Here is a 26,877-nt window from a genome sequence, read left to right on the forward strand (position 1 = left end):
ATTTTCATCTTTTGAATTTCTACTCAAATAAGTATTTGAGTCTAACAATGCAAAATGCATATTTTTTCTTTATGTTCATTGGCCTTAAGATTTTGGCCAGCAGTAAATTTGTTGTAACTTTATTAACATTTTTACGTGTATATTGTGAGCTACAAATGCATGCTTCTATAATTTCATCTTTTTTATGAACTCATTGCTGTCATAAATTTAGAATCTTCTTTTTAACGAGTTCTTAAGGATGTTAAAAAAAAGAGAGAAAGGGGGTCTGTTAAGGATGTTTGTCTGGGGGCCCATGATGCTTCTGAGAATTAAGACAAGTAGGTTTTTCATAAGTGGATGATCTTAAACTATCTATTTATTATCAGATTACTGTGAAACTTTAAGTATTATTATTGATAAATATTGTGAAGTCAGTGAGAAGCATTCAATTAAGAAATGTGGCAATCTGTTGTACTTTTATCATCTTATATATCCCTGGCTAGAACACATGAAATGGTGTGTTTAGGTATCTGATGACAGCTCTGACTGAGCAAAGTATAAAGGTGTGTTTCTTTTTTTTAAATCTTTTTTTCTAGATTTGAAGAATTACTTTACATGAAATAGGAAAAAGAACAAATTTATAACTAAGTAGAGCAAAACTACAAAGGTTTTAGTGAATATAACAATGGATCGTAGCCTAATCTCTATGTTTTACACAACTTGAGTTTGTGTAGATTTATTATTGAAAAACATATACCTCTTTTATTTAGCTTCATGCACGTCAATTGGTTGATGCAGAAAGAACAACTTTGTTTATGTTAGATAATGAGAAGCAAGAACTAATAGCAGAATATTTCAATGAAGGAGGAGATATGATCAAGTACAATAAAGAGATTAGGTGAGAAAACTAAGGTGATTATAGAGTGGTATATGTTTTAACTGTTTATTGGAAAAATAATTCTGTAAGATTAATATAATTCATAAATTGTATGGTTAAAGCAAATATTAGAATCCATAACTTATTTTCTGTAAATCACCTGATTTATAATATTCAGATACATTAATGCAGTTATTAATAAAATGCAGGTTCAGGACTGTTAACCAAAAAATAAATTGAAAATCAACAACAAAGGAAAACAAGTAAACACAAATGATCATATGAATATTTTATTCTTTAGTTACACTATAGTGTATTACCAAACTGTCTGAGCTTATGTTCTGTGAGGTTTAGCCAGCCATCATACCAAACATGCTCACTCTTTCTGCCGTGGGGGCATTATAATGTGAAGGTAAATCCAACTATTCATTGCTAAAAGAGTAGCCCAAGAGTGGGAGGTGATGATTAGCTGCCTTTCCTCTAGTTTTACACTGCTGAATTAGGGACAGTGATTGCAGAAAGTCCTAGTATAACTTTGTAGGAAATCCAAAAAAACAACAACAACAAAGGTCTAACCAATAGTCAATTACTGGAGCACAAGAGCTGTCAAGACCAGAAACAAGACAGAAGTGAAATCAAGAGACATAATAATAATACATTAAGACTAGAGCTTGAGTTCAGTAATTTTTCATTCACAGAATAATCTGCCTGTTACTATTTTAATCAAAGTCTTCAGAATGTTGCTTTTATTTCTTAATACACATCTACAAAATGGAATAATAGCATTCTTTCTACCATAGAGAATCAAATCCTAGTTTTTTATATGTACTAAGTCCATAAAACTTATTGCTGAATTATAAAAGGATCAAAATATTTAGAATATTTATTATGCAAAAATGACTTTGGGCATATCTGACAATTATAAATTACCTTCAGGCAAATAGTTTTCAAAAGTTATGTTAAAATGTACTTTAATTAATGCCATATAAAAAGATTTTTGATGTAATTAGGTAATAAAATGATAAAAGTAATCTCATTCTGATAAAACAGTTATCTGGTTGTTATTTTGTAATATTAACCTCTTTGCCCATGCATGTATGTAATTAAATGGAGTCTTGTTAGCTTATATAAAATTTATTTTCTTGGGGACTCGTTTATTGCATATATTTTAGAATTGACTGAACATTGTTGCCAGCATGCTTAGTTTAAGACATTTATTTTCAAATAAGTTGTATTCCTTCTTTATGCCCATCAGTGGCACAGTGGTATGTCTACATACACCAGTAAAAACTATGTTTTAATATCCATGATGGGCAGAGCACACATAACCATTGTGTATCTTTGTGCTTAATTCCAAACAATCAGTCACCCCTTCCTTAAAGTTTTTGTCCATATATTTTGTGATGAGGTTTCGTGGATGAACAGTTTCAACATTTTTGCATGCTTAAGTTTCCTTAGATCCTTCAGGTTATGATTTCTGTACTTCTCTTCTTGAACATATTCTCTTGCTCTCTTATTTTTGTTCTTTAATAGCTTTACTTTTTTCCCATTTGACCTAGTATGCTTGGCTTATTTATAAGAAGTTTCAGATATTTTTTATTTCAAATAAAACAGGCAAGTTGCATTAAATAGTCATTTTAAGAAAGGAAGCTAATTTTTGTTTTTCCCTATTATTAGGTTGTTTGTGACATTTCAAAAGCTAAGAATGAATCAGTAAAATCACTAAGTAACCCAGCTAGGTTTTTTTAAGATACTCACTCTGACTTTAATATAATGTATCTTGCGTATATACAAAAACTTTAAACTGTTCTAAAGTTGTAATTTTGAATATATAAATCCATTCAAGATTGTATACTAATTCAATCACAGGTGTTTCTTTCTCTAGTAGAGCCCTTTCATAGGAATGTTCTACTACCTTGTTTTAGCATTTTTTAGCTAGCTTTATTTCTATGTGGGAAGAGACAGCTCTTGCTGTAAAGTATTGTGGTTATTACTTTTTGATTTTAGATTATATGTATATCATCGTCTTTTATTTTAATTCAGTTTATTTTCAATTAAAGTTTATTCTTATATTTTCTATTATTTAAACATTTAACATTTTTCCTATGTATCGCTGCATCATAATAGTTCACTTGACATTCTCCTGACTTTACCTTTTGTTTTCAGTAAATAGTATTTGTTTTCATTTCATTTTTACATTATGTCTTGTCTCTCACTTTGCATGCATCAAATCACTACCTTTTTCCTTCTACGTGTTAGGTCGACAAATTATCAGATCTGGTAACTTTATGTTTGGATAATCACTTGGAATACCAAAGCTTCTTATCCCTCTTCATCCTAGTTTATTTGTGTATATTTATATTAGAACATGGTATATTAACTCTACACACTTCTGTTTGATTAGAAAATCATTTTAAAATTTTACTAGTGTTCCAGTGACTCAGCAGTAAGCCTGATGACTTACTGTGCCAACAACTGGGTTTTAATTTCAGTGATGGGCACAGCACAGATGGTCTATTGTGTAGTTTTTTACTTAACAAACAAACATACTTTGTTGGCTTTATGAGCAAAGGATTGATTTTCTTTTCTTATTTAACTGCCCCCCAATGGCTCAGTGGTATGTCTGCAGACTTACAATGGGTTTTGATACTCATGGTGGGCAGAGCACAGATAGGCCATTGTTTAGCTTTATGCTTAATTTAAAACAACAACAACAACTTATTTAACTTATTTTTTGCTAATATGGTTCAAATGAATTTGAACAAACTTTTTAATAATAATTCTTATGTGGTAGGTATCTCCACATACTAAGACTAAATTAATATTCTATGAACATATACATTTTCAGTAATCATAAATCACTTTTACAAAATAAAATCACACTACAATTTGAAATTGATTTTCTGTAAATTCTTATGACGGATTGAGCAGCTGTTTATTAGTATAATGATACAGTTGTGTAGGTAACTTGATTTTTTTATGTGGATTAGGGTTGTACAGAGAGGATAGATTTTTAATGGAAACCGATGAAATTGATTTAAATTCTATAATAGAATATCAAGATGGTAACAGTATCAGAGATTCAAAAGATGAACAAAATGGAAAAGATAGTGAGGAAATAGAAATTATCTACTTCATCACATGTGTTAAGTTATAGTTCTGCTATCAAATTGTATGCAAAAATGAAGGGAGAAAATGAACTTAATGAAAGGCCATAGAATTGGCATTCTCTTTTAACTGCATGAGAAAGCCCATTAAAAAAACGAAACAGTTGTAATTGAACACTTTCTTCAAATAAATTTGATAAAGTTTTGTGTTCCTATGTACATTTTGAATGTATATTTTTATTCTTATTCTAATAAATATAGCATAAACAATATAATAACTTTATTCACAAACATCTTACTTCTCATGAGTCAAGCAAGTATAATATTTTGCTAAAAAATTGTATATAATGAAGGAAATATATGTTCATTGTTTAAGTTGGAAATTTTACTCAGTCCTGTGTGATTCCACCTTAGATAGGTTTTACTGTATATATATATTTATGGCCTTATATCTGTGTGACATCATCATGCAGTGAAGTCACACTCATTTCAAGAGTGGCACAATCTTGTATAAAGGAATACAGAGAGTTAATTATCCTTGAATGTTTTATAATGTTAATGCTCATTGATTTAAGTAATCTCGGATTATGGGATACTGCAGTAGGATTTTGCTTTGACTTCAGATTGTAATACTGTCATGATTATGTTCCTGGTAACTGTTTCATTCAGATGAGCTCTCTTCAGCTACTGCATCCAGAGAATTTCTAGATAATGAATATAAAAACTGCCAGTGTGATGAAGACCCCAACGTTTATTTGCTGTGTAAATAAAGATTTGATTTTATCTGTCCACTTGTTATTCCTCATTTTATTTGATTAATATCTTCTGAACCTTGACACTTTTCTGTTGGTGATAAATGTACCTTAACATAATATATTAAGTTATTAAGTCACATTTTGCTATCGTATTTTTTAGTTTATTACTGTGAAATTGAATTTGAATGTTCTTGTATTTTTAAATTTGACTGATTCTGTTATGTTTATAAATTGTGGTCATAGAAGGGTAGTCTCTATGACCAGATAGATCTTATGGTAGAGAAGAAGTAGGCTGACTGAAATAAGATACAAACATTTTTTGTAAACATTTTCTCATGTAACACAAGCTTTTGCTAGTCATGGTAAGAGCTGTGTGTGTATTCTTTACCCATTCTTGGAATTGAGAGACTTAGAAGTATTTAAAAGAAACCCAAGTTGCTTTGGTTTGACCTCAAATGGCACATAATGTAGGTTGGACAAAATTGGTCACCATTGGAATGATCACACTGGATATCCCAAGACTTATTGTAATGTCTTATTTGAAACTTCTAGCCCAGGTATTGCTAGACACTGGTCAAAACTACCTGTGAATAAGAAGAGAGAAATATTGTTTATAGCATACAATGCTCACTAGGAAAAGCTTAAACATCATCAGGAGGGGAAACCAACAACTAGCTGTGATTCTGCAAACTTTTAGTGTCGTCAAGAGCTTTTCAAGCTAGAATTTGAGCATATTTAAAACACTGAATCCTTTTCTAGTACCTAAGGTCAATGCAAAGATGATAATCCGTGTGCATCATAGTTTTCTGCTGTCATTTTATCCTGGGCCTCTGTATTTGTCAAGATGTTTATATCTCCTGGCTTGAACAAAGAGAGTTACTTTACTTCAAGGCAAAGTCAAATACATCTTTTGATAAAGTGATGATTACTAACACAGCTGAGAATGTTTCCACAAGGACAGATAAGCTACCTAAAACAGCAGAAGTCACTAGGAGGCTCAAATGTCTGTGGGACTGTATAATTTATGTGTTTCTGTATTGACATAATTGCTCAGTAGAGCCTATAAGCAAGACATACACCCAAACTATAATAATACCAAATGTGAGGTTGAACCTTTGATGGTGTCACCTAGACTGTTTGTGATAATTAATAAAAGTTAATACCTTGAACTAGTTACAGATTTATTAAAGAGCATGAAAGTTAAAGAAAATAAAGTTTTTGAAAATATTATCTTAAACTGTTAGTTTTATCTATAATTTATACTATAAAATTACATAATATGTTTTGTAAACTAATTCCCATGTGTAAAGGAGATTCTAAACTGAGCTGCTTAAGGTTTGGTGACAAAATTTGATACCTGTAGTAGTCCTTTGTTGAATAAGGAAGTGATTAAAATACAAACATTATTAAACATTTTTTTCATTTCCAGTTTTCATATGATTGTTGGTAGTGCTCGGATTAACAGGTATCAGGTGTTTGAATGGAGTCATCATTCATTTCAGTGATAGAAGGTATCGAAAGCTTTATGTGGTTTCTATTACAGCAGTGTATCTTTTGTAGACTAATTTTAAAGTTTCCATGTTGGAATATATTAGTCAAGTATTAATGTATTAAATACTTTGTTGAATGTTTAAGATTTAGCTGTGGGACATTGGCTCTTCCTACACTTATATTTTTGTTGTGCAGGGTTCCTTTGGATAAAGGAATTGCTGGTTATGTTGCCATAACTGGTTCAACCATAAACGTCATTGACTGTTATTCTGATCCTAGGTTTTTAAGGTAAGATATTTTTCTTTTAATTAACTTGGTCTTAGAACTTTATTTTCATTCAATGGACTGTAAAATTTATAATATCAGTGGCAATTTAATAGTTTTTGTTTAATTTTAAAATTGCATAATTTCAATACACTACTCTATATAACTGTGGTAATATTTGAATAAGGCTTTTTTCAACAATTTTCATATCAGAATGAAGTGTAATTCAAATATCCCCAATATGATGAAACAATAAGTTATGTGTGTGTATTTAATCAAACAGTTCTCCTGTAAATTCTGTTTTTGAAAAGAAACATATGTAAATAAGATAATTAAATTTTCCTGTTTTATAATAAATGACATATGATAAATGTTTATTTAAAAAAGAATTTCTTCTCTTAAGATAACGTTGTTACCTTATATCAACACTGTAGATCCAATAATATACTGTATTACCTCAGATTTAACCAAGTTATAAGTTGGATAACTGTTTTTGAAGTGATTAATTTTTTGTCATTTATGTTGAGGGTATGCTCATAGTAAATTATTGTTTTTCTTTTGAAACAGTACAATAGACAACAAAACTGGTTATGTGACCAGAAACCTCTTATGTAGTGCTGTTAAGACTGAGGGAAGTGTTGTTGGAGTGCTGCAAATCCTCAATAAAAAGGCGGGTACTTGTTTTACAGAATATGGTATGTACTGAGAATCAAACTTTTTCCTTCATGTACTGAAAACCTGTATTTAGTTTTGTCATTTATAAAATTTGCAATATTTGTTTTAGAAGTAGGAATGGATACAATTCTCTTATACAACAGCAACATTGATTTTATGTATTTTAATCATGTTTTAGAATTATCATCATGGACATTAGATATCCAAAACATTAGGTTGAGGGGTCAATAAGTCAAAATAAGCATGTATTTTCTTTAATAAAAGAACTTATATGTATAAGTTTGCAAACTCTCTTTGTTAACCTGAAGATGACCTAAGAAGGTTGAAACATTTTGTGCTTGAGAGTACATTTTTACTCCAAGTGGGTTTCTCGTCATCATGAAATCCAATACTTCACAAAATAATGTGTCATGCTAATGATCTGTGATAGTTAATATGACTTCGATTTTAAATGTATAAATTGTACAGGAAGTGTTCAGAGTAAGTAAAATTCAATACTGTGTTCTGTTCTTTCAGATGTTGCCAAAAGTTTCCTTGTTTCTTATGCTTTCAAGTTTTGAACTTAACACTGAACTGAGTTCAAAACATTTTAAGGGGCTTATGCTCCTCAAGCCTAATGATATTGGTTACCAGTATGAGTATATATCAAAGTTGTATAAATAACACAAAAATTAAAATGAATTGAAATGTAGAGGAAATTACCAAAGCAAAAACCTTTTCCTTTTCACTGTATCTACTGAAATTAAAGGTTATAATAAAAGCCAGCTAATTCTGTGCAGCAACTTCAAACTCACAACATTTCTTTTCAGTTGAAAAACAAGTTTATGTACAAAACGAGTCTAATTAACTTAAGTCATATTTCATTTAGCATTTATTACACTTCTCAGATAACATTAGATGTGTTACAATCATTAGCTTGATATGTTAAATCCAAGATGCAAATTAGTAGTCTGCTTTGTCTTGGATTTGAAGTCAGAATCTTTAGAAGTCTTGCAAGTGAGCTGTGCAGACTCAAATTTCATGTGACAATTACCAATCCTTACTATGAAATTTAATAAGAAGTAGAATACTTTGTAATATGAAAACATTTATATTTAATAACTCATCATAGAAGAGGATTTGAACAGTGTGTAGTTTAACAGAATTTTAAAATATTTCATTATTTATTATAAGAAAAAAATGGAAAATCATTTCATATATTGGTTTGTGTGATAATTAAGACAAAGAAATGGATCATAAATAGTTAACTAGAAATGTTTTGATGTTAATTTAAGTGACCTAATATGCATTAGATTCCATGTCTGTACATGCTAATGTTGACAGTCTTGCTTTCAGCTGTGGTACTGATTTTATGTATTATCACAATGAATAAACATTGCAGAAAAGCTTGAAGTATAAAGTAAGTTTGTAGGCTAATTTCATAGTGTTCACATTTTCACTATTAAATGCTAAAAAGTTTTTTATTTTTATTTCCCTTCTCTTATTTTCATCTTTTGAAGCTCTACTCAAATAAGTGGTTGAGTCTAACAATGCAAAATGCATATTTTTTCTTTATGTTTATTGGCCTTAAGATTTTGGCCATCAGTGTATATATTATTGACTATATTAATTTTGTGTACATGTTTGCATAATTAGAAATAAATGTAAAAGAGAAAATGGAGTGTATAACTTTTAATTTGTTACAGTATTAATAAATTGTTATAATACCTAAATGTGCATAGATAAAGATTTTTTTTTTTTTTTAGACCATCATTTGGTACAATATCAAAGATTTGATTATTGAGAATTTTCTGAGTAATAAGATATTATATAACAATAAAAATATTATGAACAAGAGTGTATTTTTGTTTGTAAAAGCTTATATGCTTAAAAATATTTATTTTTTGTTTTTAGATAAAGAAGCAATGGAAAAATTTGCAAAATATTGTGCACTAGCTTTACATTATTCAAAGGTGGGTTTCTAATTGGTTTCATCCAGCATGTTTGAAGACTTTAAATGCTTCTGAGCTGGTCAGAGTCATAATCTTAAAAGCAGTGTTCATCAGTAAAAAAATATTGTTACTGTTTTAAAGTTCAAGTTAAGTATAACCTTCAGGTAATAGACCCCATGTGTTTTGTAAAATGGTAATATAGTTTCTTGTATCACATAATCAGTAGTCTTGTCAACCCAAGATAGATCACTATCAGTTTATTATAATTTTACTGAGACCAATCTGGGTGTATCATCATGCAGCTTTAAAAAAACCAAAAACCAGAATAATTATTATGCTAATTGTTTTAGTTTTTTTACATATGTTTATTATTTTTTAGAGTATTTTTATAACTACTGCTTGATTCTAAGGACGTAGTACTGCATAAAGTTTAGTGTAAGAAACCAATTGAAGGTACCAACTGGAATACAATTCAAACTAAAGAGGTCCAAGTACAATTCAGCTTGCATATATAGGTTTGTTTGGTCCATGTGTTGTTTCAAAATAATCAGACATGCTTGTGGTAAGTTAGTTTCACTGATGATTTTCAATAGAGCAAATCTTTAATGTATAACTTTATTATTAAGATAAAGTAATATTATGTTTTTCAAGTTTGTTCATTAGCAGAACATTTAACTGTTTATTAGCTAAATATTTAGGTTTTTAAGACAAATTAAATTCTAAATATAATTATCCAGGATATGTTTTCATCAAATACAATGTTTAATCTTTCAAGGATTAAGCTGTCTTTTGGGTTTTTTTAGTGCACAGTTTAAGTTATTTATGGTTCTGTTACGTTTGCTCACTCTCCAGTCTTTATACATAAAAACTGTCATCTAACATTTTGGAACGTTAGAAACTGAGTTATAAGAATTACATAAGTAAATATAACTATGAGATAGTTAGAAACTGAATTATAAGAATTACATAAGTAAATATAACTATGAGATAGTTAGAAACTGAATTATGAGAATTACATAAGTAAATATAACTATGAGATAGTTAGAAACTGAATTATGAGAATTACATAAGTAAATATAACTATGAGATAGTTAGAAACTGAATTATGAGAATTACATAAGTAAATATAACTATCTCAGTTCTAGAATATTGATAACAAAGTGGTAGAATAAACTCTTAATAAACTTCTCGGACTGTCTACTTCTGTAACATTATGTTATTAACATTTTTTTTCTGTTACTTTTAAATCTTTGTTTTATGTGCATTTTAGTAATTTTACACTTTATAGTTTTATTGGGTTAACTTGGAGGGCTGGGAAATTTGGTATTACAAACCCTGCTGTTTAGAATAAACATCTTGAATGTTTTAGACTTTTTTTGAGATAGAGAATGTATGACCTTGAAGACTTTATACTAAATACTATGAGATTATCTAATTAATGCTGTACACCAGTTAAGTACCCAGTACTTCAGTAGGGTGGAAATTCATAGTAAATGTGGATTTTTTTATCTTGATATACTCATCATGGTTTTAAGATATATATAACATTAACACTTTTTAAAAGTCCTTTAATTAGTTTTTGTGCATGGTAAAATTTGTATTTTGTTAGTCCTGTAAATATATTTTTATTTTTAATTATTTTTGTAGGTTTCAAGGAGAATATGAAATGTTTCAGATGTTATATATGTTTAGTAAAAAGTTTTGTTTATATACATATATATCCGTAGTTGTCAATATGAAATAGCCATCATAGCTTACCAAAAAATTCTTTTAACATACAAAAGTTTTTTGCAGTAACTGCTGATGTGTTCTGGTAGTGTATCCTGTTCTTCTGAATTCCGAAGCTATTGTTGAAATACTAATAGAAAGATCAAAACTCTCTTTACCCTGGTTTAGATAGAGTATGTTTTGTTATGATGCTGATGCATGCTTTATTTGGATTATTAGTTGTATTGTTTCCAACAACAATTGTTTTTGAAAGAATCACAATTTAAGAGATGTGGTATTTAGACACAACCATCTCACTCTGTCTTACAATGTGTAATTCATATTTCAAGATTTTTTTGTAGAGCTTTAATTTGATACAAAGTAAATTTGTTTGAGGTCATGATTCAACACTAGATGCTATTCTCCACAGTAGTCTTTGTACTCTTTTGTGCAATTTTTAATTTTTTTTATTTATTGAATTAGTAAATAAAGAAAACAAATAATAATGATATAAACAATGTATGTTAAATATGTTATACATTCTAAAGGAAAGAGAATAACTCAAAATCTTTGACGATAACTGAGATGGTCAAAGTGCCCATAAGGTTCTGAGGGCTTGGATGGCTATGGTTAATTATATTCTATTAATCAAGGTTATTTATTATGCCTGACGTCCATCTTATGTACATATAATTTACTCAGTGCATTGTATACTTCACACTGTCATGTTGTTTACTCATATCAGTCTCCTGCTTAACCAAAGAATTAAATTGTCATGCATTTTTTGTAAACAATGTAGTAGTTCTGGCATTAACTTTAAATTAAATATTCCTTCAGTACAAGTCTAAAGTAAAGGAAGAATGGGTACATTGTACAGATATTATATGTATCCTACCCTCATATATATTTAACACAACAAGAAATAGTTTTCAATTTAGTCTTAGAAGTATTCTTAAGTGACTCCACCTTTATTCTGTATAATGAGTCAATCAAGGATGTTATCCCCTGCTTCAAGGGATATTTGTATCCAACATTTCCTGAATGTGAAATAGGATATTTTATAAAAACCAGCTTTGGATGCAATTTTCAGACCCTAACTGTTTCCAAGAAATGGAAAACAAGATGCTCATAGTTTGTGTGTTTTTAAAACTATATGCTGTGTGCTATTTTACATGTAAACTGAGCAGGGTTTTATTCATGGAAAAGTATTAGCAACTATTATCTTCTGAGAAAAGCAGTTTATGAATAGAGTGGCTTACAAAATTAAAGTAATTTGAACTATGGTTGAAAAATTAATTCTGCAGTAGATAGTATATAGTTCAAACTTTAATCAGAAATGAATGGAAATATATAAAGAATAAATTTATTCAATAATTGAATTTGATAGAGATAAATCAAGCTTTTCCAAAACAGTCGATAGATTACATTGCTTCAGAGACAAACAGTTTTTAATCTCAAGTGGAACTGATGGCATAGTTTGTTCATTAGTGAGTGAATGCATTCATAGGTTCATAAAGAATGAAGTAATTGATTACTGTTTCACTCCTGAAATCCATAATGTGGCAGTACAAATGCTTTCAAAATCAGGTATTAATGGAATTGTTCTAAAAATTAAATTTATAAGTATTCATAAGTAATGAAGTAATTGATCACTGTTTCACTCCTGAAATTCATAATGTGGCAGTACAAATGCTTTCAAAATCAGGTATTAATGGAATTTTTCTGAAAATTAAATTTATAAGTATTCTCTCTATGTTATTGGACTATACTTATGACAACGTAATCAGGAGTAGTGGTTTGTATTTTTAAAAATGATGAATATTCAAAGAATGAAAGTAGATGTTAAATAAATTTCCTTCATTCCTGTCTAGAAGGCAAAGACTGTGCTCTAAGTCATACTTGAAGATCTCCTATGGCATGAAATTACATTACAAAAATTGCTGAAGTAATGGATGTGATAATATCACATATTTGAGAGGCTAACTCAACATTATGCAATCTAGGTTCTTGCAGTAAAAGCAGAATGATAGTTTTCATTCTAATGTGTGTCACTATTTAAAAGTTGTACTGTGTGATGCTGCAAGTTCCTGCATCTGGTCAAAAGTTGTTTTTTTCTGTTTGATTCAAAGGATAAATGTGGTTTTGTGGTGTAAATTGGCAGATGAGCACTTTTCAACTTCTTTGCCAGTATCAATAGGTATGTTTGGTCAGATACTAAATCAAATAAGAAGTTGGTAGAATTAATGAAAGTGAACTAAATAACAATGGATAGTGTAGCCTATTCTGAAGTTGGATTATAAGAAGATGAGTTAATATATGCAAGTATCTAATTTCTTTAGTAGTTTGGTATTGTATTCTTTTACAAGTCTCATCAACAGTCATCTTCATAGCTCAAATATAGGAACTGAAATTGCTAGTAATTATGTTTTTGAAAGCACTATTACAAATGCTAAAAAACCTATCAAAATTGAAATGTTATCTCACTAATGTTAATAAAAATAATAGGTGAACTGTATCTTCAAATAATATCCTACAATTCAGTAATTATGATTCACTTCATGTCACAGTATATTAATTGTTTTTTTATTCATATGTTCCTTAAGAGCTGTGCTCTTTTCATGATTGCTTTATTCATGTTTCAAACACTGTTGATCTTATGTAGCATTTATACACTTATATGAAATTCCACCTATATGTTTATTTATATATTTGTATTGTTATTTACATATATCACCAATACATATTGTCATATACATTAGTAGCAGAGGTCTCAGGGAGGGCTTTTATAAACAATGTTCCAACCATTACTCTGTGTGTTGTAACTCGCCAGCCTGAAAAATTTCTAGATTGGATGAAATGCATAATTAACAATTTATATGTCGACTATAACATAATTAGAATAATATTGTTATACATTATTCTAGTTCTTGAAAATCCCTATTGGTCTAGATTAAGAATGTAGCATTCAAAAGTAGAATAGGTCTAATAACATTGTCATATGACAAGTAAAAATATTATTTCTGTATAGGTAAAAAAACAAAAAAAAAACTTTTATGGCAAAAATATGTATGTTTATAATTAAGCATGTCTTTAGTATTTTAATATATGCTGTACATGACTTGTATCTGCATATTTGCTAAAATTGTCAAAAATATATAAAGAACAACATGTTATCTAAACATTCCATGGCACAATCTAGATAAAGAATGTTTTTTAATGACAGAATAGATTCACACTGTGACAATTCTTGAAGAAGAAAAAAAAAACTTTAGCAGTTGTTGTTGAGGAAGTTTAGAAACCAAGCAGATGAAATTTGTGAATAACAAAAATATCATTAATGCAGTACTATCCATATGTAAAAGTATTATCAAAGATTTATAACTGAGTAAAAATGAATTTTCTTTCTTTTTTGTATGTGTGTAATAAAGTCAAATCCATAATCAATTAAAAACCCAAATTTTCTTTATTTTTGTAAGCTTTTTCATGAGACAAAAGAAAGAAAGGAACGACTAACTGTTGTGCTGGACATGTTTTTCTACCATTGTACTGCAGCTGAAACTGATGTTGAAGAAATGTATGACACTGTACAGAAATCTCATTTAATTCCTCATTTAGATGAGTATGTTAATTACTAGGATATTTAAAGGTCTAAGCTATTTTTAACAAGTATTAGCTAAAGTACCTTAAAATTTAATTTTTTTTTAAAAGTTAAGCACAAACCTACACAAAGGGTAATCTGTACTTTGTGCACCAGGGGAATCAAAACCCAGTTTCTAGCATTTTAAGTCCACAGACATACCACTATGCTATTTTGGGGGGTATTTAAATGTGAGTATCATGTTTAAGATAATATTTGTTCATAAAGAGGTTAATAAAGATATGACCTGTGGCACCTGTTGATGTTTCAAAAAGAAAATATGCTATCAGCTTTTTAGAACTTGAGGGAAAAAAATCTAAATAATTTTTTTCACAGAAATGAATAACTGATTCTTGGAGCAGGGGGGGAGAGTCTTTGAGAAAGAATGCATTTCTTTTCATGTATGCTCATGTGGAGTAAAATTTCTATACTCTGAAAATAATTTTTGTCTGCTCCTATTCTGTTTTAGTATATAATGGAAAATTAATAGAGTACCAAACTTCTAAGAATTCAATGGCTTTATCAGAAAGCTGGATTTTGCATCATAAATAGAACTTATGAGGCAGGTAGCTTTCATCTGATCTTGTTCTGTTAGACCATTCTGTACACATCTGATGTTTAAAGATAAATGAAAGCATATTAGTTAATATAACTTACTGTTGCCTTTGTTAATGTTTATACTACTTTTGTTTTTGTGATCACAAGGCACATGTTAATGATATTAGAGACTGTTGGCAATAGAATGAATATATGTAAAACCCATTTATAACATGTTTGTATTTGCTTAGTTATGACATTCAAGGGATTCACGTTTTTATTGTCTGGATATAGGAAAAAAAATCTTTGAATCAATTCCACTCTCTTGTGTTTATATTTCCTCAGGACCATTGTAGTTATAGAAATAGCAAGGGACCTGAGTTAGGATAATTTGTAGTTGTATTTTCATTTACATGAAAAGCATATACTTGAGACAAATGAGTGTGAGTATATTAAATAATAGCTAGTAGGCTTCAAGTTACAAAACAGTTAATCAAATTATCCTAGTTAGATTCTATCATATAATGGTACCAAATATGTAAAAGGGGAATTTATAACCCATATCATTTTGCTTGCAAAATACTGAAAGACAGTATGTATACTAGCTTGCATCAATTTGCCTCTAATTGGTTCTCAAGAGGAGAGTGCTTGTAAGTGGCTATAGATACACCACATTATCTTAGCTTGTCATATTATCTTTAATGGCGATACCTGCAGTTTTGAAAAGGTTTGTGCTTTAAAGCTTTAACTTCAGTGAAAATAATCATTCAGTGCTCTGAAAGACAAACTAGTAATATTTAAGTTTAGTCCCAGAAAAGGGTGACTGGATACTTGATCATCTGGAACACTTACTGTTTTTCATACAAATGTCAGAAATCCTATCTTTTTCTTATATTTAGTTACTTATGCCACATTTGGCCCAGATCAAATAATTTGTTTTAATCATCCAGCCTATTAATAGTATGTAATTACATTACATTAAGATTTGATCAGTAGTCATTTTTAATCAATTATGTTATTGCAAACTTGTTACTTTTATTTTATTGATGAAGACTGACAAATCTTGAAAGTTTGAGATTAAATAAGTTTACACAAACAAAACTTGGTGAACTTACATACTTTGATATATCGAGAAACTGTGATGTTCACTTTTTTAGTTACAGCATAAATATTCAGTCAAGAGAAAATATACACCATGATTTTTATTATTATAGGCTACTTATTAGTTTATAACTTAATTCAAACTTACGTCTATAACAGCAATAAAAAGAAGTGTTGTGCTCCTTTTATGCTATTTAGTTTTGTGGCACCCTCTAGTGGGAACTTCAGGACTTTGTGTAAGTTATATTGGACTGTTTGGTTATGCTACTCAGAAAGAAAGGAGGAGAGATAGTATTTTATTTTCATCTATAGTTTTCAATATTCATACATCTTTTATCTAACATTGGAAATATGACAATTTCATTCCAGTTAACTGTACTCTGGGTCATTCTATTTGGCAATATGGTATATATAATTCATATCATGCATTTTCTACCTTCTTATTTCAATAAAGCATTGTTGTCTTATTTGAAATTTGTCAGTTGTGCTGGTATGTGCAGTTTTCACACAACAGATGATCAAAAAAGATGTTAAGTTGCCTTCATCCCAGCTGCTTTTGTTCATTGTCATTTTTTTTGAAGTAACATCTAGTCTGTAATTCTGTACATTGTATAAGAATACATTCATCCTGAAAATACAGCATCATAAAATCAGTTAATTCTTTCTCAGGCTCTTAGTTTGGTAAGTGAAATTTTACTTCTTTCCGTGAATAGTTATACTCTCTTAAGATTGAATTTATAATCTTAAATAACTCATAATAAATCTCTTTGTAAGTTTTTAGGAAAGTTTAGGGAGTTAGTTATCAAGTACAGTTATTGTTCTTCTTCCATTATGCACATTACTGTGATGTCCTGTCTCTTTTTTTTTTCCTCAATTCAGTCAAAAATTGAGGACCAAGAATTACTTTTCAGTAAATACAGATCTTCCATTAAGGTTAGATTTTATAAGGAAATGTTTGTAAACAGTTACATTTTTTTATATATTTGTATTCTCTTAGTCTCTTCTAGAGTTTTTCCATAACTCTTACTATCTTGGTAAGGTCTGCTTTATGGATAAGAACAGCACTATCCAGTTTCCTGTGTTCTTGTTAACTTTGATTAGTAGTTCTAGTTAGTAAAGATTATTGCCTATTTTGTTTTTACATTATGTTTGGTCTCATTCACCAACTCAGTTTGTTTCAGAAAATTCTGATTTATTCCTGTATAACACTTTGTAATGTTCCTCCAGCTTCTGAGGAACATATAATCTTATCTGAATGAAAAGTAGTACATGTGGAAGTATGACTCGCTTTTAAGTACAAGAGACTTGGCATACTCCAATTTAAAAGATACACAGGTGTGAAGAATATATCAAATATTTTAAATTGGGTTTATACAGAATGCTTCTGTTACTTTTTAAATTTATTAAAATAGCTCAAATGGTTTTGAAGTTATTCCAAAAAGGTCTTTTCCTCACTTTTTCATTAGTGTTGTTTTCTGATAGTAGTATTTTGAGTATGCAAACTAGATTTTTTAATTTTCAGATGACCATTTATATACTTAAAACAAGTTTATACTGGCTGTGTATCAGTTAACAATGAATAACAGCTTTTGACACAGTATTAAACCTTTATTTTATTTTAAGGTTAGCTGAATTAATAAGGTTACTTGACATTTTTAATTTTACATATTTTTCATAGACATGAAAACATAGATGTACCTAATGAAAAAAATTGTATGCAACTTTTTGCTGTCATATTTTATACTGACTATATTTATTGCTAAAAGAACTCCTATTCTCAGTATTTTAGTATACTTAAAAGGCTGTGAGATATTTTGTAGAAAATATGTAGAGTAGTAATTTCTTATTTTTTTTATTAACAACACTTATTCAATAATTTCTTTATATTTTTTCAAAAGTTTTTGTTAAAATGTTTTATGGAACGTTTAAAATGTCAGAAATAAAAATTTAGTTAGTACAAATTTATGATTCGATTATACATGTGAAAAAACTACATATTTTTGTATCAAATTAATAATCTTCTGAAGAGAATTTTCAGTATAAACTGACAATTGATAGAAGAATTGTTTCATTTTGATTTGTAAGTCATAATTGATTTTAGAATGAAATGATCTGCTGTTTATTGAAAGTGAATGTGTTCATTGTACTTGAATCAAATGTAATGAGAAATACCACTGAATAAACTGTGAGGGATTTTTCGTGTATTAACACCTATGTAGTAATCATCACTTTCTAAACTGCACATAATTTCTGTGTGTCTGATCTTTTCCAGGTTTACAAAGTCATTACATGATCTAACAGAGAGAGACTTACCTTTAATTTTTGTACAGATGGTGGAAAACTTGTTAGGAAAGAACACGTAAGCTTTAAACATTTAGACAAAATGTACTTTTTTATACCCATTACTTAACATATAGTTACTTCATATGGCTTTACGATTCATTAAGAACTTATTAAAAATCACTATGTGAGTCTGTTTTTAACCACTAATAATATAAAATTAGCATTTGTTCTAGAAGAGACCTGTATTTTTTGTTATGAAAGAATGTTAATCTTGTTAGAACATACATTAAACACTGTTAAAGCAAACATGAGTATATGATTAGTTATTATAGAAAGAAATTATTCTCTGTAATTTGTACTGATTATTAAAAAGGTAAAGAGAAAAAGTATGTAAGTGTCCTAAGAGCACCTAACCCTACAAATAGTGTAGAGACTTATAGGGTTAGGAGTAACCATTTAGAAAAACTTAAAGAGGAGATTGTTGAATTGAGAATAGCAACTGCATTTTAATGTTTAGTGATAATTAATTCAAACACACCATAGCAGTAACTTTTTCAACAGGTAACTTCTTATTTTAATAATTACAACATTTCAACTCATAGTGTTAGGTCATCATCAAAGCACTAATAAAGTATTTGTATTCACACTTGACTTGCAAGAAGACTTACCTGTGTTGTGTGTAGTATAATGCTACAAACATTGTTTGATTCCTTTTTTTTATGAACACTGCAGGAATACTTGGTCTAGATTACACTAATTCATTGATGCATTCCCTGACCTCTTGTGCAAATAGACTTACCCTTGAAGTATAGACCATATGTCCTCTGTTTGTGAGAAAATACTGTTGATTCAAAGGATTCTATTGTAGTAGCAGTATAGTGAAAATGAATTATGTTGAATACAGAAAAGAAGAAATTTCAAGATAAATGGGATGAAAATTATTTTTGTTCAGATATTAAAGAAAGGACTGCCTGTCTAACATGTTAGAAAATCACTTCTATAACAAAGGAGTACAATTTGAATTGGCATTGTGAAACTAAACATTTATTGTCCCTCTAGCTACATTGTAGAAACTCTAATGACCTCCAGGCTTAAAAGCTTGGGAACCTTTCCTTCAAATAGATTTTCAGTCACTTTTTGAGGACATTTGTGGTCTTGACTTTATGCCAAATGGAACTTGTGTGAGTTTTATCATTATACAATATTTACATTCCTCATTCAGTAACAACTATATCCATACTGTAGAAGTTATGGTAATATTTACTTATCAGGATCATTACTAAATTATTTTTTGTTAAAGTTGGATACTCAAAAGTAGCACATCAAAAAATTCAATTTCCACAAGAAAATGTCTTCATGGTTCCAAGTACTCCCTTTAATCTTCTTACAGCTGACACCAAAGCTGTACGTAGGTACTTTCTGTTTATACAGCCACAGTCTTATAAGCAAAATTAAATTAACAATATTAAAAGTTCTCAATTTATATATTTATTTACTTATCAAAGCTCAACAAGCATTGATATGAATAATTTAATTTTAGAAGTCATTCATGTTGTGATCATTTAGTATTTTTAAAGATAAAATACTACTCTATACTTAACTGTATTCCCTGTAGCTTTTCAGCAAAAAAATTGTGCCGATTTATTCTGGCAGTTAAGAAAAACTATCGTCCTATGCCATACCACAACTTTAGGCATGCTGTCAGTGTGACTCATTGCATGTATTGTATACTGGTACGTTATCATGAACAATTCACTCAACTCGAGGTAAGTCATATCTTTATGAAGTGTAAATTTAATAAACTGGTAATTTAAGATATTTCTAGCTTTTGATATTTCAGTGGTACAATTTTAGGTATTTTTTAAGGAAACTAAAAATGTTTGATTAAAATTATATGTTCAGAAGCATGTTTATATATGTAATAATATTTTAAAATGCAGTGAAGTTTGAAATTATTTACATAAAACAACTGAAAAAGTTTTATATTTCAATTATACTGTGTGTTTTATTCCTAAATGCTAAGCTATCTTGATTATTAATTAATGTGAATGTAATTCTTCACTGGTACATCATATAACAGTACTATATGTAGCTATGGAATACTTATTTTTTTCGTTCCCCAGTGACACAGTGGAATTTCTGCGGACTCACACCCATAGAAACCTGGTTTCGATAACCGTGGTGGGCAGAACACATATATCCCATTGCGTAGCTTTATGCTTAATTCTAAACAAACAAACAAACTTTTTTTTAAACTACTAAACAAATTTTAATTACTTTTTACAAAAGCTTAAAGGTCCTTGATTCATTAATTTAGTTTGGATAAGAGTAAGTCAAAGGTTGTAATTTCTAAAAGAATATTTATATCTAATGTTAAAAGTCAAAATAAGTCATATTTATGGAATGTTTTAACAGACTCATGTATGCATTTTATTTTCTTGTCATCTAATTTTAAGTTTTGTTGTTAGTGAAGAATCTGTGTCTCAAAGTCAACTGTCAAAAAATAAGGACCAATTCTTTATATTGGTTTTTTTTTTCTATTGAGTATTATTAAATATGAATACAGTACTTTATAAGATACATCCAGTAATTATACTGGAATTATATTTTGAAAATAAAGTTAATTGTTTTAAATTATATTACTGTGTAATCTAGAGTTTATAAACTAATTTATTTTTCTAGTGTGAAGCACTGTTAATTGCAGCTGTATGTCATGATATTGATCATAGAGGACTAAACAACAGGTTTATGGAATTCACAGAGTCTCCACTGGCTGCACTGTACAATGTGTCAATAATGGAACAGCATCACTACCAAGTGACTGTTTCTATTCTCCAGGTTAATATAGATAGTTTTTGTTTGTAATCTTTAGGTTACATTGAAATCTGACTATGTATATGGGAATGGAAATTGAAAGACTTTGAAACGTGGAACACTGAATATTAGTTGATGTTGATTTTTTAGACAATGGACCCAAAACAATGAAATGTAGACATAGATACAAAAACTTGATGTATAATTAGTTCAATATTATATAATTTTAAATAATTATTATAGTCAGTTCAATGCTGTAAATAACTTGTCACTTTACTATCATAACTTTAAATTGCTAATATTTGATACTATCAAGAGAAACTAATTTCATGTAAAAGTGACAAGATAGATCTGCAGGTTAATAGGAGATTCAACAAGATATTTATTGGGAAATTAATTTGAATTATCATAGTAACTGAGTTCTTGAGAAAGGGATAAAGAAACTAGACACAATTGTACAATGGAACAGTTTTTTTTTCAAACAGTACACAAATACTGTATATTTTATTTATCAAAGAGTACACTAGCACTCTCTGTATAGGAATTGCATGGACACCTGTACTGAAGCAGTACAAAAGTCACCTGGATTTTTTTCTCTAGGTTATCAGAAGCCAGATATGGAGATCTACCTGGTGTAGTTACTTCATCTCTGGTGTATATGCTAATTTTCAGCTATCCAAAGCATCCCAAGGTCAGAAATGACAAATAATCAAAGCTGAAATTGCATACTTTAATTCATCATTATCTTTCTTCAATATGCCTAGTACCTACCTAGTTCTACAGTAATTATAATTTTATCATAATTTGATAGAGCAAAAGAGTCTTCATGATCTTTGACTACCTATTTTTTTATTGTTCTATGAAAAATGTAAAAAAAACAAAAACATTATTTTAGTGTAAAGGATATTACTACCCCTTGGAGATAGCTTTCTTATAGAAATATAGTGTTTCTATAAGAAACTTAAATACAAGGTGAAACAGGAAATTCAACCATTAAGAGATAATTGTAGCATTTAGAATATTTAAATATTCAAAACTTTGTGCACTATACAAGTGGTGTCTTTAAGAAACCAACCTTTATATAATGTATGAAGTGAAGGAGTTAACACAACATGTACTGGTCATCAGACTTTTCATAGTTGCTCTATCTCCAGTGTATATGCTGTTTTTTAGCTATCCAGAGCATCCTAATGTCAAAAATAGGCAAGTTGGGCCAAAGCCATGGTTTATTATTTTTATTCATTATCATCTTCCTTCAACAGGCTTAGCAGCTACCTAGTTCCAGCAGTTACCATAATTTTATGAACATTAGATATAGTAAAGCAGTCGTTCTGATCTTTGAGTATCCATTTTTTTATTATTATTATATTGAAAAAGTATTAAAATACAATCTATATCCAAGTAACATATTTAAGCTATTTTATAAATAAAAGTAAGCAAACAGCTATTAGAAAAACTAAATAAAAATGACTACCTACTGTACTTGAAAAAGGAACAAAACAAGATAGGGATGGAAGTTGAAATATCACTTGATCTGGCTAATGATCTTACAGCAGACTAAGCTATGTTGACTTTACATAAAGAATAAAATTTCTAAATTACTGGCTTCTTCACTGGAAAAACAAATCAAACCAGAATTTCCAGTTGTAAAATGCTATTTTATTGTAAAATAATCCTAACAATAGTATTCTAAAATTAACTAAAGGAACAGTATAATGATGAAAGCTGAGATTTTATTCAAACACTAAGCTTGCAGTAGATAAAGTGAGGGAGCCAGTAATGAGTGGTCATTTCCATTGTAACATAAAGGAGGTTATAACTTCAAGTAATCACCTGTGTGCCAGTGAAAACAGTAAGTGAAAAAAACAATAGACAACTAGAGTAGCAGTAACATCATGACCAATATGTTATGTTGCAACTGCAAATATGTTTGCATAATTGAAAGATTTTGAAAAATTCTGGTATTAAAATAAGATTATAGAGAACTTTAATTCACGCTTGTCCTCAAACTAGCATTAATCTTGAACTTTAAAATCAGTTAGATCTATGTAAGTACAGTGATCAAATAGTGGTGTAACTATAAAACACTTACATGTAACGCAAATTACAGCAATGCGATACAACAGAGAAATATTGTTAAACATAGATTCACTCTAAATGAAACATAAGCACTGTTTTTTTATGTTTAAGATTTTTTTATGTTCTGAAATGCATATTTAGAAATTTTTAAATTATTTTTGGGACATTCAAATTTCTGAGTCTCATTGAGGCTTGAAGAATGGTTTCAAGTACAAAAAATTGTGAGTAATACAAATCCTTGTTTTTTTCATTAATTTTATTAACACAAGTATCTAAAATTTATAAATTTCTTATCCTAGCCTAACAAAACTTGAGTGTCTAGAATTATCCAAATTCGAGCTAACCTGTGCACATGTCATGGAATCACATGCTGTTTATATTACAGTCTGCTGGAAGCAGCTAATGTTTGCCACTGAGATTTAGTTCTTTGTAGAGATGATGGTTGCTGCTTCAGTAGGTACAAAAGTACTTCAATAAAACCATATAAGTAAACATAAGTGAAAAGGTTAAAATAATTTGGACATTTCTTGTCACTAATGCAATAAATTCACAGAAAATAATGATATTATTAATTTTATATCATATGTTTGAATTGTTCATTAATGATTTTATTACAGACCCAAGAATTATTAGTGTTAGAGTAAAAAGAATAAGATATTAAATATAAAATATTACTGTTAAAAAACTAATTACATCCCTTAGAAACAAGTATTTTTATTCTTAAAAATGAAAATTACCTTTTAATGAAGTTTTACTCAGATTCACTTACTCGGTAAAGCTTTTCAGAATTCACAAACAGATATTTAGTTTATTTATATCTGTATATAGTTGTATACACATTTCACCAATACATATTGTCACATACACTACTAGCTTGGAACAGACTGTGTAAATAATGTGGCAGTCTTCTCAAGTTGTCACACACACTACTTCTCCATATATATAGTACAGTAATTCATAGGAAAACACATATTTTCAATAAATCAATTTAACACAAAAATATGATACCCTATAACCTTTCAAAATTACTTAGGTTATATGGCATTATGTTTTTATGGTACAGTAGTATGCTGCTATGTAGTTTGATTTCATTTTTAGACATACAAAATAAATAGTCATTGTCAGAACTCAACCTAACTAAAACTTTTCAGGTAAAATTCTTGTCAAACTGAATTACGATTCATGCTGTTACTTCAATGAATATCAACATACAGTCAAAGGAAACATAAGTTCGTCATTGCATGTGGAGAAGTTATATAGACAGTTAAAAACTGAAAAGAATCTAGCAGAAATCATTTGGTATATTTCATAGACACTCGTCACTCAGCTATATTAGTATAGTGATTCTCCTAGAATATCTTATGATATTTTATTTCAGAAAAATCACTTCTTAACTCAGAAAATGTCATATGACTATCTAAGCTTATGATAAGCAATAAGTTATCATCTGAAACTGCTGACTAGTTCAGAAACAAGCTCTTTTAGTTCCATTATTTCGTAATTATGATTAAAAGACCTTCCTAGTTAATGTTCATCAATAACTCAGCCATATCGGTTGAGAACTTGTCCTGTTGGCAGCAGCTCAGTCAACTGTATAAGCCACCTCTTGTCTCTTTATCTGGCACTTCCTCATCTGGCTCATCATGAACAACAAGATAAGCTCATTCTTTATCATCCTCTTGTTCAAGAGGGATAAAACAATATTTTTGTCTTCCTCTCCATCATTGGTCTACTCTGATTCCATTGTGAAGGTGGCTTGTCTGTAATGTACAGATACAGCTGTTTAAAAGATGTTATGAACTTTTGCATACCTCTCAACTGTTGTAATTAAATGTCATTCATCTGGTTTGTAAGAGCACATAATAAAATTCTGTTCATCACAAGCTGAGCTGCATTCATATTGCTGATACATAATAAAATCACACCAACTTTCCACAATGGTACATCCATTTCTTCACTGTTTTATCATGGTACATCTTAATTAATGTGGCAATCTTTCCTGGTTGTTCACGTGTGAACTTATGTGTTAATTAATAAAAACTAACCACTCCACATATCTTTGTAGATTTTGTGAAATGTCTACTTTAAATGGAGGACTATACATCATATCTGCAGGAAGCAAGGTTTTCCACCTGAACATGAGGATCTTCAGCCAACAGTGTAGTGATATCTGTTCAGTTGCTTCATATGCCATCATAATATGTGCTAATGTTAGTCAGTTTTTTTGTAATTAATAAACTTTGCAAGCATACAATTGGCAGCTTGTATTACCCATTCTACTAAACAATCAAACTAGGATTGATAAGGTGAAGCACACATCTATGTCACACCTAATACTTAACAAGATTCATAGAAGTTATCTTTCTGTTCTGTATGATACCTCTCTTTTAAAGTACTACAAAGCAGGTTATACAGTGCTTTACTAATGCATCAGCTACAGACTGTGACAGTGTGCTGGTCAGTGGATAAGCTCAAGCTTACTTCATTAAGAGGTTGATGAGCACAAATCAGTCCAGACAATTTTGTTTCAATTATGAGGGCCTGAGATGGCTTGATGGTTAAGGCACTTAACTCACAGTCTATAGTTTACAAGTTTAAATCCTGTCACTTTTAGCCTTGGAAGAATTATAACATTAAGGTCAGTCCCACTGTTTATTGGGAGATAGTGATTCAGGAGTTGTTGACAGGTGTTGTTAATTAACTGTCTTCCTTTTAGTTTATAACTTGAAAATTATGGATGGCTAATACAGATAGCCTTTTAGTAGCTTTACATAAAATTCTTCAGAATATACCAGCAACATCCAGGGCTATTTGCTTTAAAGGAGAACTTACACCTTTTTATTGGAGTTAGGTCAGTTTTTCCTAGTGCCATATATTACGTATGCTTCATTTGTTATTATGGGGAATGACCCACCATTATCTCACTGCATGGCAAGGAGTGTTTTTCAGTTGCTTTTCCCAAAATTCCTAGTAATGTTACTTCTTGAACCTAGTTCACGTGAATCAAATACTGTATGGCTTGACTTTATTATGGTAGAAATAGCTTCAATTCCCACAGAGTGTCCAGGGTCAGGACATTTCGTGGATGTACATGGTCTCACTATAAGGTGAGATATTCCTTTAGCATTTATGCTGTGGGCCCAAATTATGCTGTGTGTCTAAAGCTTGCTTCTGTACTGCTAGTATCAAACTTGTAATCATCTCTATCAGATTTCTAATGTTCAGTAACCATATAACCAATGAATGGTTCATCAGAATGGTTAACTTTCTATCATAAAAATGGTGTCAGTAGTGTTTTACAAAGATTACAACTGAATGCAGTTGTTCCTTTGTCATACATTATTTGCATGAACAACCATAAAAATATGACTAGCATGCATGATTATACATTCAGCTCTATCTTTCAACTGAGTTAACTGCTACACAGTTTCACAATCACTAATATCAGTATCTAATGATTACAGCATTGGAGCTTCTACTAAAGCATGCTTCTGGGATTAGAATGCTTTCTCATATTTCTCACTCAGTCTGAAGCCTGTTTCTATTTCAGTAAAAGCAAATAATAATGTCACAGGTTTGGAGAAGTTGGCCCTAAATTAATGATGATATGATTCAAAACCAACACAGCTGCTGACTTCTC

At 29.6% G+C, this 26,877-nt stretch overlaps 1 protein-coding gene across 1 annotated transcript in view; it reads left to right on the top strand.

The window, feature by feature from the left end:
- Positions 1-26,877, top strand: part of LOC143227681 (cAMP and cAMP-inhibited cGMP 3',5'-cyclic phosphodiesterase 10A-like) — an 89,823-nt gene that overhangs the window by 33,351 nt on the left and 29,595 nt on the right. The window contains exons 7-14 of the mRNA XM_076459024.1: positions 750-877; positions 6,405-6,497; positions 7,041-7,168; positions 9,042-9,100; positions 14,263-14,405; positions 18,334-18,420; positions 19,960-20,110; positions 21,027-21,182. Of these exons, the coding sequence (XP_076315139.1) occupies positions 750-877; positions 6,405-6,497; positions 7,041-7,168; positions 9,042-9,100; positions 14,263-14,405; positions 18,334-18,420; positions 19,960-20,110; positions 21,027-21,182 (945 nt within the window). The remainder of the gene's footprint in view (positions 1-749; positions 878-6,404; positions 6,498-7,040; positions 7,169-9,041; positions 9,101-14,262; positions 14,406-18,333; positions 18,421-19,959; positions 20,111-21,026; positions 21,183-26,877) is intronic.

This window comes from Tachypleus tridentatus, chromosome 1 (assembly GCF_004210375.1).
Source record: "Tachypleus tridentatus isolate NWPU-2018 chromosome 1, ASM421037v1, whole genome shotgun sequence".
Classification (NCBI taxonomy): domain Eukaryota; kingdom Metazoa; phylum Arthropoda; class Merostomata; order Xiphosura; family Limulidae; genus Tachypleus; species Tachypleus tridentatus.